At 41.6% G+C, this 18,518-nt stretch overlaps 1 protein-coding gene across 1 annotated transcript in view; it reads left to right on the top strand.

Moving 5' to 3' along the window:
- Positions 1-2,237: 2,237 nt before the first annotated feature.
- Positions 2,238-18,518, top strand: part of LOC124162227 (kielin/chordin-like protein) — a 61,101-nt gene continuing 44,820 nt past the window's right edge. The window contains exon 1 of the mRNA XM_046538687.1: positions 2,238-3,664. Within this exon, the coding sequence (XP_046394643.1) occupies positions 3,502-3,664 (163 nt within the window). The 5' untranslated portion in view covers positions 2,238-3,501. The remainder of the gene's footprint in view (positions 3,665-18,518) is intronic.

Raw genomic sequence — 18,518 nt, 5'->3', positions numbered from 1 at the left:
ATATTTAAAACTATTGTCTAGTTTTGACATTCAATAACTGCATCTGCTTAATGTTAAATTTTTAGTGCTAATTTCATGTAAAATGATTTCCAGGCATATCATTTTTCAAAAATTTTCCCGGACCTGGGGATAGGGGATCGGGGGTAGGGTTGCCTGGGGGTCGGGGATCACCACCCTAGGCAGTCCTCTCCCCAAAGCATAGTCGTACTTACGTCACTGTACTCGAAAACTTTCCAGCACTGTTGATAGATCGGTCATGAACGACCGACGGGCGTGATTGAGGTCTTTTGTGTGATCAATTGACGAACTGGATCACTCCGACGAACGACACAATGTTATTGGCCGTTTGCAATTGAAGTCGGTCGCCGGTCACTCGCGATCGATGTAGTTCGTCGGTCATTTGCGACCGAAGTGATATACTGAGTCCTTATAAACTGCCCCCTCTCATAGGTATTAATTCATTAAAAATTACTAAGATTGTGATCAGATGGTAGACATTTTTCCCTCTTATATGCTTTCCAGCAAACATTATTAAAACCACAAGATTACCAAATATCTGTGTTTCTCTTATAATTTTCTTAAACAGCTGTAAGATCTCGCCGATTATAATTTGGCGATTTGAATAATACCGGTAGCGGATTACCTCAGCCGTCATTAAAATAGGTAGTGACCGATGAACGACCATTTGCGACCGACTCACTCAAGACTAGAGAACATGGAGGACGGTGATCGGCATCATTGAAAGAATCAACTTGGCCCATCACTAGATGTGGCGGCTACAGTGCTGGCTTACCATTCAGTGGATCCGGGTTCAAATCCCGGCGTTGATGGATATTTTTATTTGAACGGTGTATAGAGGGTACCTCAAGTACAGCACTTCGTTTGTCGGCCAAGACGTTGAGCCGTAGACCCCTTGGAGCCTTTGCTTGAGGGCAAGCTAATGCAGACGCCGGGTTTCACTCCACCCTTCCCTTCATTTCCTCAAGGCGCAAATGGCCTATAACGATTCGTTATTTGATGGAGATGGTAAATTTTTCATCGAAAATATTGGCAAAGCTAACACTTGAAAATCCCACTTCGAAATTGAATGCATTACAATCAACACTCCGTTTAATTTCGATAGTCCATTCAAAGAGGACCCCATGAAAGAAACGCGAGCTATTCAACGCTGTACTAAGTTCAGCACGGTGAGTGTTAAGTTCTCCATGGAACCTATCTTGATTGCAGTGGTCTAACCAGGAATTTCGTTCGGGGGGGTCCAAAACCAGGGGGAAAATTTTTGAAAAACCGGGCACTAAGTAATGAGTTTTAAACTAATTTTAACACTTTTCATAATCGAAAAAACTTAATTTGTTAAAGAAACATTTGGTAAATTCTTGATTTTTCAATATTTTGTTTTATTTTATGAAGGACAATAATTGTGTTTTTGTATTTCGGGGGGGAGGGGGGTCCGGACCCACCGAACCCCCCCCCCCCGCCCCCCTTGGCTACATCACTGCTTGATTGGTGGAATAGTAATAAATTTGAACCTTTTGAACAATTTAAAAGAACGATTAATCGGAATGAACTCCCTCAGTCTATTGGCATGAATGGAGTGACTCGAATCAAAGAGTCGGCCTTTCCTCACGGGCCACCCTCACATCAACAACCACCGCGGATGCGATCTCTTCCGATCCGCACAGACACAACGACTCCACCTCCTCCTCCGTTGGGCATCCCCCGCCTCGCCATCACAAACTCCCTCCCTGCCCCCCCCCCAATTCTCCGATATCCCTCTGACCCCTGTGCCAAACCCTCTCCTCTCCCCCCCTTCCCCGATGAAATTCCCTAGGTCTACCCCTGCTACTCCCTTCCCTCGTCCCGCGATGCGGCGTGTTTCAAGTGATGAGGCAGGCAGCTACGGAGGGTGAGCGGTGAACACGGCAACGCCGCGCCGGCTTCGAGAATCGGTCGGTGAAAGGACTGGCGAGGAGCGGTGGCAACGCCGCACTGCGATCTCGCGTGGGAGGGGGAGAATAGCAGGTATCTCAGGGGCGGGAGGGGAAGTCGTAGGGGAGGGGGGAAAGTTCCCCATTCCATCGCTCCGTCCTCTTATCCCAACTACCCCCATTTCCTTCTTTTACCCCTCCGATGAGCCGCTAGGCTGAATGTCGGACCAGCCATTGCATCCCCCTCCCTTCCCCTTCTGTAGTGAGTCCTCTCCCTCCCCTCCGCCGCCCTTTTCCCCCACCTCCGGCGTGTCGTCAGTTCGGGAATAAGACCAGCGAGTGAGGGCACTCGCGTCTGCGACGTCTTGTGCCGTGTGTTCTTACAGTGTTCTCCCCTCACCCCGCTTCCGACTCCTATTCGTAGTATTTCGTGGCGGCGCCGAGGTGGTTGTGACGTTTAGCGCGTGGGCGTGTTGCAGACGAGATAATTGTGCCGCGTCTGGAACGCTCATGAACATCTTCGGCCGAGCTTCAGCTGCAGACCCCACTCGCTCGGATGTGCTTCGAAAACAAACCGTTTCGGCCAGCTGACGAATCCACCGCCCTGACGTCTCCTCGTGTTGGCAACGCGCGAGGAATAACTCGACATAACCGGCAGTTGTGTGTGCGAGTTTTCGGAGGAAAAAAAACCACAATCGGGATCCGCAGTGCGCCTCTCTCTTGCTCAGGCGACGGACGACCTAAGGATTTTCCGCGCAGTGGCGGCGAGGAGGGGAATCGTGTCCTATAACCCCCTCCCACCCGTAACCCCTTCACCGTTGCTCCCCCACCTCCCTCGCCTTCCTCCCAGTGACTGATCGAACGCGAGCACCCTCTGTTGAGATTTCGGGGGTATCACTCCGCGTGCCCCTCAGAGGCCGTGCTAGTGTTATTGCTTGCCGTAGCTTTTCTCCCTCGTCACAGTTGTCTGGTAGGACACCCACGTCGTTATTGTCTGGCTTCTTGCATCTCTCCGGAGCTGGATTAAGTCTGCTGGATATTTTCGGTCGCGGAGATAACGCATATCCGAGCCCCGACGGGGCACTGTGTCTCGCTGGAGGTGTTTTGGAGCCGAGGACGGTGGAAGGGGGCGTTGTATCCGGAGAAAAGATTGTGGGGAGATATCAGATCGTGACCTTGGGTTATCCGTGCTGAAGAACTAGAGCCATCAACCTCTTTTGAAGCCCTAACACGCTATCCGAATGCGGTAGACTAGTGTGCCTTTGTAATTGTGCGCGAATACCCGTCATTCCCATGAAATCCACAAATGACAACGGTGAACCTCGCGACGTCTCCTAGGCGTTTGCTTTGTTGAGACGACAACAACATCAACAACAACACGACGAAAATAGTCACGTTGTTCGTGTCGCCGCGGAAGCAGCTCTCGGTGGAGGTGGTGCAGTGTGTGGTTGACTTGCCCCCCATTGCTGGAGGCGGTGGGTTGCAGGTGGTCGGGGGCGAGGGGGCGGCGAGGCGGAAGGTGACCAAGAGGAAGGGCCTCCTGCTCGCCCCCACGGGGGAATCTGCCCTAGCCATGAGCGCCCCCATGCGTTCCCTGCTCCTCTCGCTGCTCCTCGGTCTGCTACTCTGGGCTAACCTCGTGCTTGGAGCCGCGTGGCCCGACGTCGACTCCAACGGCCTCTTCAAGACGAAGCCCCCGAAGGCAGCAGCCTCCAAGGCCGTGTCTAGCAATCCAGGTGAGCTACATCATGGGTGTTACTACCAGTAATGAGATAAATACTACTCGTCGAGCAAAATATTCATATTGTCTTAGAAAAGTTAAGTTCGTTGTGAAGATGGGAGCGAAATTTGATGAATTTGTCAGTACTCGACGCACCGTAGCTGTAGGTAAAGGCTATATAGGTTCCACTTTATAGCTGCAAAATCTCATTCATCTATCATGGTCCCACTACATCTCACCTGAAACCACCAGTTTTTGGGAAAGATGTGTACGTGCATATAGTTGGCGCAAGAAATGTCATCTCTAGAATGAGGTGCTCCTGGAATTATCATTCCAAGATTCCAGTTTTTGACATTATTTACCTTGCAAGTGATGGTGCATCTTCAAATTTTACATAGGGTAACTTAAACCTCATGGTAATCCTACTCGACCACAGAGGGAATGTATTTTTAAATAATTCACACTGAACATTTTCTGTTTTTTCCGCGTCCTATTGTCAACTAAAGAATATCAGGGGAGATGAATGTTTTTGTTGTAAAAAATATAACGGAATTTACATTCTAGTACCTTGAAACAGCATTGTACACCTACATTTTACTCTACAAGCGTACGTTAAGATGTTTGACAGGAAGTGAGTTTTCACCATCATGTTGCATGCAATACTCAAAATGATTATTGAAGGAGACAAGTTACGTGTACCCATTAAAAGAGACCGAGCGATCTCCCATTAAGCATGAATCAGACCATGCAACATAGCACTACAGCGGAGATACACTCTAAACTTATAAAACGGTTAACAATTGAAAAAAATTTAGTGGCTTGTGTTACGTCTCTCTTCGAATCCGTCTGTAAGGTGGAAGAAGGTCGTTTGTTTATTTATTTCCATCCTTCTCAAGATGTTGGGTGAGATGGGTGGGGAAAGGGGAAGAAGGAACTGGAGATGCTCCTTTGTTCGCGAGTCAAGGACGTTTCCGCCCATGGCTTGTTCCTCGCCATTCCGTTGCTATGGATTTTGGAATGCTTGTATGAGGCAAGAAAACACTTGGCCGTTGTTATCGTCGCCAAACAGTTGAAGAATCGAGCGATTGTGTTTTGAAATATGTAAATATTATTATCACGGAAACAACTTATCTGATTTCTCTAGTAAAGTTTTCTTACCGATCCAACCTTCAGAGTACGGGCCGTAATCCTTTATAATGGCATTCAGTTGCTTAAACCGTGGTCGGTGTTAAAAAATAACTGGAAATATGCGATTGTCTCACCGATAATGTTAGTAAGCTGTTATCTACTTACCTGAGTGGCAATTTTGGTGAATATTTGCCTCCTTCTCTTAACTTTAAGCAGAACCTGCTTACGTGACCCACCAGTTTATCTCGATTCTATATATATTGTAGTTTTTTATATCTCTCTGCTGAATCCAATACTAATTAATGCCTCAATATTACATGGATGTCTTAGCATGTGATGTAATTAATTTGGGGCTACGTAATCCATTCATTGATTCTTCTGAGTTTGACCAATCCAACCTCATACAAAGCCTAAATCACTTGCCTTTTCCTCGTTGATGTATTGATTACTTTCACTAAGCCTCTATACTGATATTAGCTAACCAATATCTGATCCTTGTCAATGATTCCTAGGAGTTGTTAGGTAAACAATGTCTTTTTTAATTGCATTACGGTGTCCATAGTTTAGGTCGATGTATTTCCTTCAGCTATTTTGTCAATTATAGGTCAAATTCGAATTCCCAAGGTGTTTGAATCGAAGGGAAGGATAGAAATTTGGCGTTAAGATTTGCATATCGTGCCGCTCTGCAAGCCTATCTTCATATTCGAGGAATGCTGATTTTCGTATTCGTTATTTGCTCTCAAAATGCTGCTATGCGGGATCGCTGTGTACTCCGTGGGATTATTTTTACGATCAGTATATAGCCGTGACCGTTTGTGTGGCGTTTATTGAAGTGATCCTTATTCACTCTCGTCATTCACTGTTAAGCCCTCGTAAATATTTATTCACGCCCAACACCTCCACTTTATAGCGGTATGATCATCACTTTGTGTGTTGCTTTTGTAATTTTCATCATGTTTCACTAGACTCGCGCACGCGTGTGGGATATGTACGCTGCTAAAAATAGTACCTCATGTTATTTTTTTTAAATTATTCTCGACTAGACTGAAAGTAAGTATCGTATGGCACCTTTGGGTGTTGTCCTTTGTGGCCAGTTTATGTCGTGGCGAAATTGCTTGGCGAGACAAAGTTAACGCGCTCAAAGGTGAGTAACGAGCGTAGTATTGATTTAATTTTGGGGATCAATGGTCCACGAGCCGTGTGCATGCCATCACCACGTCCATTGAAGCCAAGTGAAACGGAAAGTGCCGGCCCTCCGCTATACTGGCGGTCTTTGTCTTTTTACAATTTTTTTTTATCGTAGAGCTGCACCCTAGAAGATCGCCTTTGTTCCAGCTTCAGATATGATGCTCCAACCCATCATTCTAATTCTAAGGTGTTGTTGTATCTGAATGGAACGTCGGCGTTCCCCTTTTCGCTCCATATCATTATGTTTTAGTTTGCTATGTGTGATCAAAGCTTTCGAAATATGTCGCGAAATGATTTTACAGCCTATAAATATGTATGATGCTGGTGGACTATGTCTTCAAGGCACTGCAGGAACAAGTGACTTTGTAAGCTAAGACAAATATTTTTCCCGGCAAAGACAAATATTTTTTCATGGCGAACTTCATCCGTTGGTGTATTTGACTATGTCTTCGATTGGAAGATAGTCGTAAACTTGATGTAATGTGCTTCCTAGGTTCATGTAGCAATTGGGAGCGTGAGAATAATCATTTTTTTTAAATTGGATGGTGTATGCGCCTTAGCATTCAGAAGTTCGATAGTTTATTGTCAGAAAATAGCGATAGTGTTAATGTGAAATACTTATCTTGGTTTACCCGTTCACACGTTCTCTAATGAGTTATCGAAGTGCGTTGTTTTGTGTATTCATGTTCATATTGGGTTGATTTTATTGTTACAGCTTAGAAAGAATTAAAAAATATATATAAGTAATGGCCCTTTATCGTTTCGTATAATGATGAAATTTCCATTTGGCAAAGGAAGTATTTCAAACTCCAGTATAAGTGTGAAGTAAGATAAGAAGTGAATTTTTCGGTCTACTATATCCTTATCTCCGTCAATGTCGTCGTAAGCAGTCAAGTTTATGCCTTCAGAGTCCCTCCGCTTGTGATAATATCATGGTCAGTCGCAAGGCATAGCTTCAATTGGTAGATTCATCCATTTTAAACCAGCAGGGCCAAACTCTGATTAATCAAGATAGTTAATTAAATTTATTTTATCGTACGTTTTATTCATAATATATTTTGGCGAAAACTATTTGCTTTCCGGTTTTGTCTTCGGTTTCTCTCTGCAATTCAATGACAAGTAGTTTTAAGTACTTAATACAAATCATAGTAAGCATATAGTTTGACTTCCTGAATTCCTCGTTCGGTACTGAAGTGTAAACATTTGAATATTGAAGCCGGAATAAACCGGTAAAAAATATTGTCCTTTAAAAATATATTTTATGGCTTTTCTTCACTTTTAATCATTGGAGCAAAGAATAATAGGGATCAATTTTATTGCTGGACGTCCTCCACACTCGTCCCATCCTAAACTTCCTTTTAAACTTTTCATGTTTAAGACAGTTGACATTAGGAATTTATTCTGGTGACTAGCACAAATTATATTTTATCGTTATTCGTAAGGTATCTTGAATATCGGTAGCGCAATAGGCAGCGCTTAAGTCACATAAAACTTTGATTATATCCGGTTTGTAGGAATGGCATATATTGTAGCATTCATCAACAGTTATCTTATGGCTAGGCATGTATTTCCTAAAGTACCGGCGTAAAAACGCGTATTTGCGTATTTATTTCTGTGAACCAAAGCACGGAGAGCATATTTTTTGGCCGCCAGGCGATGAGAATTCATGATAATTAGTCAGCGATCCGAGAGATTGGTTTGACGCAGCTCTCCTCTCAATTCTCGTAATAGCTAGTCTGTCAACGCTTATATAATTCTTTTGCTGTGCATCGTTCATCACCTGCTCGATGAATCTCATGTGAGGCCATCATCTGCCTTCCTTCCCTCCCTCCTCTCCTTCAACGATAATATTCTTCAGGCTTTCGTGACTCATTATGTGGCAGATTGCGTTGTCGCGTCTTCTTCTATGTTTTTTTCCAAAGACTTATCGTCTTTCTTGGTCTTCTTAAAATTTCCTCATTATACACGGTATCTATCCATTTTATCTTCATCCTTCTATGTAACACTGCTTTTCAAAAGGTTTGAACGTCGCCTTCTCGGAGGTATAGATAGAAGTGCATGCATTGAAATGTTCGTGCATTTGATGTATAATGATGATATTCCATTATAATGCATTAGACATAACTTAAAAACGATGAAATTCCCTGTTTAATTGCACAACAGTTAACTTTATACGACAAATGGGTTTCATGTTTGGAAGAATACTTCCATTTATTGAAAAAAAATAGTATTTTTTCCTAACTTAACTCTCAGTCAGTGGCGAATCCAGAGGGGGGTGGGGGGGGGGGCTCTAGCCCTCCAATTTACACTAGATAAAATGGTAATTTTGTTCAATTGTCGAATCTACTCAGGAAAGGAGAGCCCCCAAGTACCCCCTTGTCACTATCCTGGGTCAGCTGCTGCTCTCCATGAGAAATGTTGAGTGAGAGAGATCTTACAATTTCCACTGAAAATCTTGGAAGATCTTCATTTATGATGGATCGGTTCCTCCTCGTCCCTCGTTAAACACCCAGTTTCTATTAGCATGTTAAGTTAAAATTTTGACTATATAAAATTGCCAAGATTCAGAGTGGTCCCCCGGCATAATGGAAAAAATATTCCCATACTCATCGTGTCGACTCAAATGATACCTACGTATATATTACTTACCTCCTTACTGCCCTATTTACTTCAATTCTAAGTACCCTCAAGCCCTTGCAACTGTGACTGACAATGTTGCAAGGTCGTCCTGGTGGCCAGCTGACTGCATTGCTTATTTTCTGCGCGGTACACTTATTTGTACTTATTTGCGGGTCTTCGAGGAATTACTTTAAAAACATATTTTGATCCTTCTTAAATCACCCCATGTGGAGGAATTCCTTATCAGTCGCCAGGAATCTTCACTGTGTCCTTGGAACGTACTTCCTATATATTATCTCTTTTAGCCGGCATCTTGTCCTTGTGAAACTCTATCCTCGAAAGTCTCCTTAATTAGGCTCGTAGCCCGTTAATGTCAACCCTCCTTATCCTGCCATTGCTGTACGCCTTCCAGCCGCTTTTTATCTTTTAGAAATCCATTCCCTCGTTCCCGTCTCGCTGCTCTGAAGTAAAACCCTCGGGTGAAGTTTTACGTAACTCCATTTGCAGGAAAATCTAGTATAATTATAGTAGTTACCATGGGCAAACCATAAATTTTATTTAAGAGTTGAGGGAGCAGGTTACTTCACTTTATACTTGGATACCGGCTTCTAATTAGATGTAACTATATTTTTGGTCAAGTATTTTATATTGTGGACTTCAAACCACTTTTCTTTTGGGCGTTTAATTACTTTTACGCATTTGAGCGTGATAAACAGTTAATTAGGTTTCCTATACTTTGCCTACATCACTATACGTTATTCACTCGAACTTTTTTTCAGAAAAGTTTTTTTTTTTCGATTCTTAAAATGTGTTTATTTTTATCTCAGAATAGTGTTTATACCTTCCATTTTTCTCAATCGTTTTCAAAAGCGACGCAGAAATTAATTCTTTTGGTGACACAGCAGAAATTAATAACATTTAAGCGTGTTATTGTTTCATTTGAACGGAGTTTTTCACGAAAAATTTGATAAAACAGTAGATAGTATTAAAAGTGAAAATCTCTGTGGAGTTACCCATTTAATTTTATTTATATTATCGGTGAATCATTGTAAGCTGCTCTCTTCCATTAGTAATTCATTCCTCTTCGTTGTAATACCTCATGTGATCGATTATTGGTTTAATTACGAAATCATAGTCGTGGCCAATGCGCAGAGCTTGATACGTGTCATCAACTATTATTTTCGGATCGAGGACTTCTGAATATGGAACCTCTCGTTCCAAAAATTCCGCTAAACTTGGAAGGGAGGAAGAAATTTTAAATAGATATTTTTCCCGTATTTACGAGCTGCTTATTACTGGACATTCCATCTACGGCGAGGAAAAATTTTGAGAGGTACCGTATTAAGAATATGCATCGATTGCTCTAGACCGTCTGTATTATTTTTTCATATCCCGACAGCAGCACTGCCAGTGGCGTAGCGAGAGGGGAGGTCTGGGGGGTGCAGACCCCCCTTCCACCCGAAATATAAAAACCCAATTATTTTACTTTATAAAAGAAAACAAAATATTGACAAATCATGAATTAATAAAAGATTTCTTTCACAAATGAAGTTTATTCGATCATGAAAAGCGTTAAAATGAGTTTAAAACCCTCTACTTATCACCTTGTTTTTCAAAAATTTTCCCCCCTGGTTTTGGACCCCGCCAAACAAAATTCCTAGCTCGCCACGGAGCTCTACATTGGCATTTTAATGCGGAGCATAGTAATGATCTATCAAAAAACATTCACAAATGTTCATTTTTTTGTTTTTCTTTCACGTGTTATTCTTTTAAAATGCACGCCATTACCTTGAAATTTTCTGAGCAAAATTGATACACATTGGTCAAAATTTTCTTGTATCTAAAGTACAAGTAATTGACACCTGAGAGAATACCAGGTATTTGTGTGAGGCATGGACAATGGCAGCAGCGCAGAAAGCAAGGATAATGTGGTGCTATAGAAGAAAGATCAAATGGATCGACCGAGTTAATAATGAGGAAGTCCTAGGAAGAGTGTTAGAGAAGCCTCATGAAAACCTTAATACAAAGACGGAACAACCTCATCGGCCACATCTTGGGACGTGATGGCCTGATGAAGACAATCGTTGAGGGACAAGTAGATAGCAAGAACGGAAAAGGAAGACCTCGAACAAAATATTTGGAACAAGTAAAGAAAGAAGTGAAAGAGAAGAAATACGTAGGTGTGAAAAGATAAGCTGATAAGAGAATTGAGTGGAGAGCTGCGTCTAACCAAACTTAGGGTTGTTAACCAGCAGTGGCGGATCTATAGCTATAAGGGGGGAGGGGTTATAGCCCCCTTTGGATATCCAATTTACACTAGATAGAATGGTCATTTTGTTCGGACCCCCACTACTGCCCCCTAAATAGCCCCCCTTGTCCCAATCCTGGATCCGCCAATGTTGACCAGTGATGACGATGACGATGGTGAGAGAATGCCGATGAAAAATTGAGCTACAAGAAAATTTTGGAATGGGTCGTAATGGGAATGGGAAATATAGGGTTGTTCCACTTTTTCACAATATACGACTGGGGTTACGGCTCACAGAGCCATCACATGGTACAAGACATCACATTACGTAAGAACATAACGTTTACATTTGAGAAAGAGGTGTCGAAATTGCATTATATCACGCCTGAATCGGTTGAATTTTATGTGCTATTATGGGAATTACTATGGCAAGTAAATCTTTCATATCGTGGCATTTTGGTTGCAATGAAATAAATGTTGTGCAGTCTCGCGTAGTCTTCCGTGGCGTTCAGAATTCGTGGATCTCACCATTTCCCGGGTTTTCGCCGCGTTTTGTTGGCAGAGGCGACGGCAGTTTCGCCAGGATTCCCCCAGGCGTCTTCAGGTCGAAATAGATGTTTTTCATGTCAATGCTCCTGAACCTTACGACATTTTGGGTCGAGATGAGAGTGCCTCATGCTCTAGACGAATTTATTCAGTGTTCGAACAACATTCATGCGCTTCCTATATTTTATACGGGATGAAAGTTTTTCTCTCTAAGAGAAGAGAAAGAAACTTTTAATTTTTTTCACCACCATCGTTATTAACTTCATAGATACAATGATTGAATTCTTCATCGTGTTAATTATAGGTAATGAAACATATCTCTTCGTTTACTTTTTTATATAGTTAAATGTGATACTAAATAAGCATTGGATTTATCGTTCTCAATTGAATCCAGTAATTAGGGTTTATTTTCGCCTGGGTCAAGTCGCAAAGCGTCACTCAAATGGATGCCTTGATGTGAACTTTTCTCTGGGATTTTGTCCTGCGTACTTAAGTTGAAACTGACAGCATTATTTAAGAACGTTCAGTTCTCTTCTTTAGGTCTCTTCTTTTGTCTTGGTGGCCTGAAACATATTGTCAAACTACGCGGTATAAAACTCGAAAAAATAGTTAACATTAACCCACCCCGCAGAAGATCCTATCTAACTTATAGCTGCCTTATCTATTACTATTTTATAGCCTAAACCACCAGAAAATTCGCCTTTACTATATTTCGCACTGGGTCAATTTTCATCATCTTGAACGAAGCAGCTGTTGAGAAGTCGTCGTTCTCTGATAATCTTTTTCTTATCTATTTAAGTGACTCCTTTTTTCTATTTATATCACGTGAAATATAGGATTTTAAGATAGATCTTTTGATGTGAAGTCCCATCTTCTATCGTCTGTTTTAAAAATACTCTGCATCGCCGATCTTAGTTCATTAGTTTCGCCACAGTTCTCGGAAGTTTTTTTTTTTCAAGGAAAGAGGCACTGTGGCTTTCCTTCCAGGTTAGATCAAGAAAGGCTTTTGTTTGGTGTAGTGCCAGTGATGAGATTTTCTTGAAATCGATAGCTCGTTAGCGGTGTTTGGGTCGAGTGGCCAAAGGAGTGCGGTGGCCTAATCAAATATGCTGAGTGGCCGGCCGGTTCGCGTGAAGAACGCGATAGCGTTGGAACACCCGATACTGTTTGCTCGCTACCTCTTTATCGTCCCATCTCACTGATGATCTGAGGATTTCGGGAGGGGGGCGCTTTTGCTCTCAAAAGGATTCTGCCCCTCGCCCGGGGCAGCAGCGGTTGTGCATCTTGTCGGCCCCTTGGCCCCTTGCCCACTCACTTAGTCCGAGTGGGGATGGGCTCATTTGGTTCCTGGTTCCCTGGAGCAGGTGCATATTTCAAATAGAAGGCCTCGGATAGTGAAACCAGAAGGGAATATTTTTTAACATGTATTTATAGAATTCAAACTGTCCAAATCTTCGAATTACAGTAGTATTTCAAAATTGTTCAATTATTCCCACTCTCCTAATGGCTAATTTAAGAGTAGATGGCGATATTTTGTGGAACCTTAAAGCAGGTCACATATCAATGGCTAAGTTCTCTAACAACACGTTTCTCGAAATTTGGCTGGTCTGAGTTAATACTACTAATACTGTTAATAAAAATAAAATTCAGGCCAAAAAAACTACTTGTTTGCAAATTTATGCCTCATTTTTGTTTTATGTATTTTTAAATTTTTAATTTCAATTAAAATTATATATAATTAAAGAAATAAATCGTTTTTTGCTCTTCTGAAAAGTTGCTATTTTTTGAGATACGTGTTGTTGGACCTTAGCATTCGATATCATGTAATGGCTAGTTTCGTACCGTCGGAACAATGGCAGTGAAGATTCTCCTCCTGGAAGATCGTTGTCGCCTTGAAAATGACGCAGTGAAGATTTCTCGCGTCTCACGCAATGGTTAGGTTCTTCGTATCTCCGATGTTTCGATATGCAGCTCGCCCTTCATCGTGAAGGACTCAGGAATCAAATACAGTATTAGCAGCAACGGGTATGCATTAGGGTGTTGTTATTTTTTATTTCTCGGATTTTTTATTTCTCGGATTTTTTATTTCTATCTCTTAAAATATGCTATTGGGTGCTGAATAGATTTCCTAAAACATTCAGCTCGATTTTCAGCTGAAAAAATGTTTTTAAAAAACCCTGAAAATGATGTTATTTTAAAAAATCGGGAAAATTAAATGTCAATGCATATATGCTCTTTGAGCGACTCTAAATGTTAAACAATCGAGCTGAAATTTTTAGGATATCCATTCTGCACCTCATAGCATATTTTAAGAGGTAGAAATCAAAAACCCGAGAAAATGATAAAAAATAAGCAACACCCTAGGTTGCATCTTGTCGGCCCCATGTTTAAAGTCTTGAATCCCTGAGGACGATGGGCGAGTTGCTTATCGAAACGTTCGAAGGAGATTTGGAGGACCTTACCAGGTGAGAATCCCGAGAAATCTTCGCTGCCAGGTAACGTATTGACAGAAAAACGTTCGTATGGTTCACAGATTTTTTTATTAACCGACCTAAATTTTTACAGCTGATGTAATTTTGAAGGTGATAAGGATTTCTTGAAAATGGTATTAGATGTGGAAACCTAGGTCCGTGTATGTAATAAAAATTGTTTACAATACATACCTCCTAATGGGGTTAAAATAACTTTTTTGTTAAAAAAATTGTCCGTACATTACTGGGTTTCCTATCGCTTGTCTACAAAGCGGAGTAGCAAATATAGTCGCAGAGTTAAGTAGCGAAAGGTTGGAAATAAAAGGAAATTTTGAGTTTAAAAGAATTTCAAATTGCCCTTATTCCTCGGGGGTATTATTCTCAGATGATGTGCTATAACAGCGAGTTCACGTCTAGCCAAGAGGGAGAGAATTTTCATTTTTAATTTGTCCTAAGTGGAAATTGCCGCACTGCGGGCGACTCCATAACGCAGCATCTCTCGAAGTATCTCTGTTTTCTTTTAAAATAATTATGTGATAAATTTCCTATTTTAAGAAAAGTATATGAGGGAAGCCTGTTTTCAGAAGAAATTTTTCCTGTTTTTTCCATTTAACATTGGCTCTCAGGAGTCAAATGCGGATAAGCAGAAGATTCATTTCATTATTATATGAGGAGAGAGAGTGGAGAAATGCGAATGGATCAAGTGCCGAACAGTTTTCTTTATTAAGTCGTGCAATTTGAACCCTAGAGATTTAAACGATCACGTGACGTGAGCTAAGTGTATGTGACCGAGTAATTCCCGACTATTGATGATGGCTGTTTTTATTTTGTGCTGAAAATACGTATTCATGAATTCAAAATGAGACCAGAAGATTCCGGTACGAATGTCAGGATGGAAGGAAAGAAATCGGGAAATGTCTTTCAAATAGGCATGTGTGTAACTTGGAATGACAATTTTGTGAAATAGTATCTTAGCAGGGGAGATGCGGTATAGAAGTATCATTACTTTCAGTGTTCTACCGGTAGGTTTGACAAGGTAGGTTACCGGTAGGTAAAGCAAGGTAGGTTTTACATGGGGCACTTTTCCGGTCTCCTCGGCCTATCTCTCCTCCCAACTTGGGAGTTTCACCTTCATTTCACAATAATTTAATTTTTTTAATTCCGTCTAAAAATCCTATTTTCACCCTTTCCCCACTTTGCTTACTCAGCGTTCTTCCCTTAAGCACTGTTTTCGACATCCCCTCCCCGCTCAGTACTTGCTCCATCCAAACTGCCTATCTCCTAAGTATCGCTTCTAGAAGCTGCCTCTCCTCACCCACCATGTGCTGCATTTCGTCGTCCCGACTCCTCTCCATCCACGTCATTTTCTCCATTCATCTCCATAACCGCATTTCGAAGGGCTCCATCCTTTCTCATTCTTTCTGAATTCGCCATGTTTTGGAAATACCTAAAATACCTAGAAAAGCAACATTTAGAGAATGTCATGAATTTCTTAAAGCTGGTAAAATCCCAACTAAATTGAGGAAAATTTGGCCGTGAGGAAAAAAATAGCATAAATATTCAGTGTTTTGTGGCCGGGGAGAAGAATGGAAAAGTGGTATGGAAACTATGGAAGAGTATGATAGAGTAGTTATGATAGAGTAGTTATGATAGAGTAGTTTGGGTTTAACAGCTGACACCTACCGTAAGATAATTCTACTTACGGTGAGAAATGGCTTTTGCTGTAATTCCGGTATTCCGTTCTCAATGATTATTACGAATTTCTCATAATTATTTTTCATTACGTGCCGGGGAGGGTGAAAATTCTTGTTATGATCGTTCTTGAAGGATTAAGTATCATTTATTGCGGCCGAAATGATATACTTACTCGTAATATTCCTGCTACAGTACGGCAATTTGGTATTAAGTAGTTGACTAGAAGAAGACGGGATGCAATACACCACCTGAGGCTCTTGGCAGGAAAAAACCAAAACGTAAATTATGACGTAATCATGGATAAAATAGTCCATAGTAAAAATAGACGGGATTATTGGCGAAGAGGTCGCTACTGTGCTTCAAGAGATGTAAATTGGATACACGGAAACAGTATGTGAAAACAAACATGTTGGTAGCGGCACACCACAGATTGGACACAAGGAAAAACTGACCTGAAATGACTCGAGACCTTCAAGAGGGATGTTTAAGATTAAATGGACGGATAGATTGAGAATAGAGGTGTAGCAAAGAGTATGAGAAGAAAGGTAATTGTGGAGCACTATACGCCGGAGAAGGACTGGCGTATAGGTCATGCAATAACAATTACGCGAGGAATATAATGGGAGGAATCTCTAATTCCCCCTCGGAGGAGCTGGACATAAGTTATTCGAGCCAGAAGCGTAACTAGGGCTTATCTTTAGGGATTGATCAGAGTGAATAGCACGCCACACCGGGAAATAATACTAAAAAGTTTGCTATATATGTTGAGTGTGTTACTTGAAGAAATCTTTTTGAATCCGTTTTTTATGAAAATAAACCACTTAGCATACCACAGTGGAAAATTATACGCGAAATTTTTCGCCATTTCGGAAGTATTACATAAAGAAAATTGTTAGAAGTCGTGAAGTAAGCAAGTTATGCCCTTATGTAGATGTATTAAAGAGGTCAATTAAAACTAAAACATGTAATTACTATATTTCAAACAAGTGGTTTCAATTGTTGAATTTTTGTGAAATGGTATTATCCGCGTAAACAAATTAATAAGTAGGATTGCTGCGACACGAATGTTTCATTTTTAGAGTTCTGGAGGTGATTCCACCCCTTCCCGCATGGTTACGCCTTTGTTTATGGCCGATTAAGACGGGCATAAGAAAGATGAACTTGCGGGAAGCGAAATAACTAGCTTCCGAAAAGGGGAAATAGGGGAAAGAGGCAGTATAAAAGTCTTAGGATTGTAGTACTGTCATAGGTAAAAATAATAATTATGGTCTGGTTCAGGGGTCGGCAACATCTTGAGAAGAGTCCAGAGTTATGCGTTCAGCTGCGCAGATACATTTCGACGGTGCTTTGATTTTTACTACAGGTAATGTAGTCATTATATCCTTTATCCTCTCTCCTTGCTAAATTCATGGTTTTTATCCTGTTTACATTATTTTTAGTTTTGAAATTTAAATAGAATAATTATTTAAATTTGTGCATGAAACTGGAATGCCGCAATTTGAGCCGCATGCGGCTCGTGAGCCGTAGTTTGCCGACCCCTGGTTTAGCAGAAATTCGAAGTCTATGCATTTACTACGCTCTTCGCGGCTGTGGTTTTTCTTGCGCATGTATTTCGTAGCTTAGGTGAGAGTCATGTTATTTTCGGGGCCTGATGCCTCGCTTGTGTAGTTCACAGCCCTGGTTCCCTAGAGCAGCTGCGTGATACGCGGTGTGCGACACCGTGACCGCGCGCCTTCGCGCGACCTCTGTGTTCCTGGTTTCCAAGCAACGCTGTGCGCGATCGTGCTTGCTGTTCACAATAGGGTGATTTCCTATTAGTTTTTAATTGCCTAAATCTAAAGATTATTACTCCTGGAGTACGTATTTCACGCTTTTAGATTTGCTAGCAGGTGGCAGAGTACCCTGCTAGCAGGTAGCGCTTGGCTTAAATAAGGATTATTAATACCTTATCAAAAGAAGGAAACTTTCCGACCAGAGGCAGTTTTAATAGGTGATTGTTAAGACATGTTTCCCTTAGCTCTGTGCCTCATGCATGCATTGGCAATTTCAGACGATGTAAAACTCCTATCTACTCGTATAGAAACTAGGTCCCCTTGACGTCACGTGGAGTGGCATCGCATGGGCGCCAATCTGGCCTTGTGAGGTTAAAATTGACCATTGCCATTCGTCTAAACTGGGATTTGTAAAACCAAATAATTTGTATATTATGAATACACTAATGGTGGGTCACGAATCGCAATGAGTGCCTTTCGTTTTCTTTGATGAAGGAAACTACCCTATTCCGCGTCCTTCAGCAGTTGCCTCCCGGACAACTGGTGCGCGACGCGACAGCGTGGCGGTACACCTGACAATGTTGTTTCCGGTGTCGTGCAGTTCTGTCGCATCATTGCATCACTTGCCTGAATACGTGATCACGCAGTGCATCATGCCGTGCATCACGCAGCCACGGATGCGTGGTTCTGTGAAACTTATGTTTAATATTAAATTTTCCCCACTCCTTGCTGTGCTTGTTTAGGTGGCTCACGCCCCAGCTAACTGTCACTTTAACTGCATAAAATATTTGTTATACTTACGAAGGGAAACAGTTGAGCTCTGAAATTATTTCGGCATATTGGAATACTTATAGAATCGGTGAGGAGTCATTCAGGCATATGCGCCCACATATTTTCATTGTCCATCCTTAGAATTGTCTCTCTAGGGCGTTCTCATGCACCCGGATTTTGTTTTGAGTGTTATCGGAATACCGATTGAAAATATTTATACCAAGTATTTACACAGCGCCATGATCCCACGGACCGCACTGGTGTCTAAATGTTTTATCATTCACCCGCCACGGTTTTACATCTAACTGTATCCGCAAGAAACCGTCCAAGAGTCTATTCGTGGTATTGTTGCATTATTTCACTGTGGTAAAGTACATATACTTGTGTAAGATTTCACTTTTTCCCGGCGTATGATGGCGGTGAATTCTTCTC

The sequence above is a fragment of the Ischnura elegans genome, chromosome 7 (genome assembly GCF_921293095.1).
Source record: "Ischnura elegans chromosome 7, ioIscEleg1.1, whole genome shotgun sequence".
Taxonomy (NCBI): Eukaryota; Metazoa; Arthropoda; class Insecta; order Odonata; family Coenagrionidae; genus Ischnura; species Ischnura elegans.
This window is presented reverse-complemented; position numbering and strand designations above follow the sequence as displayed.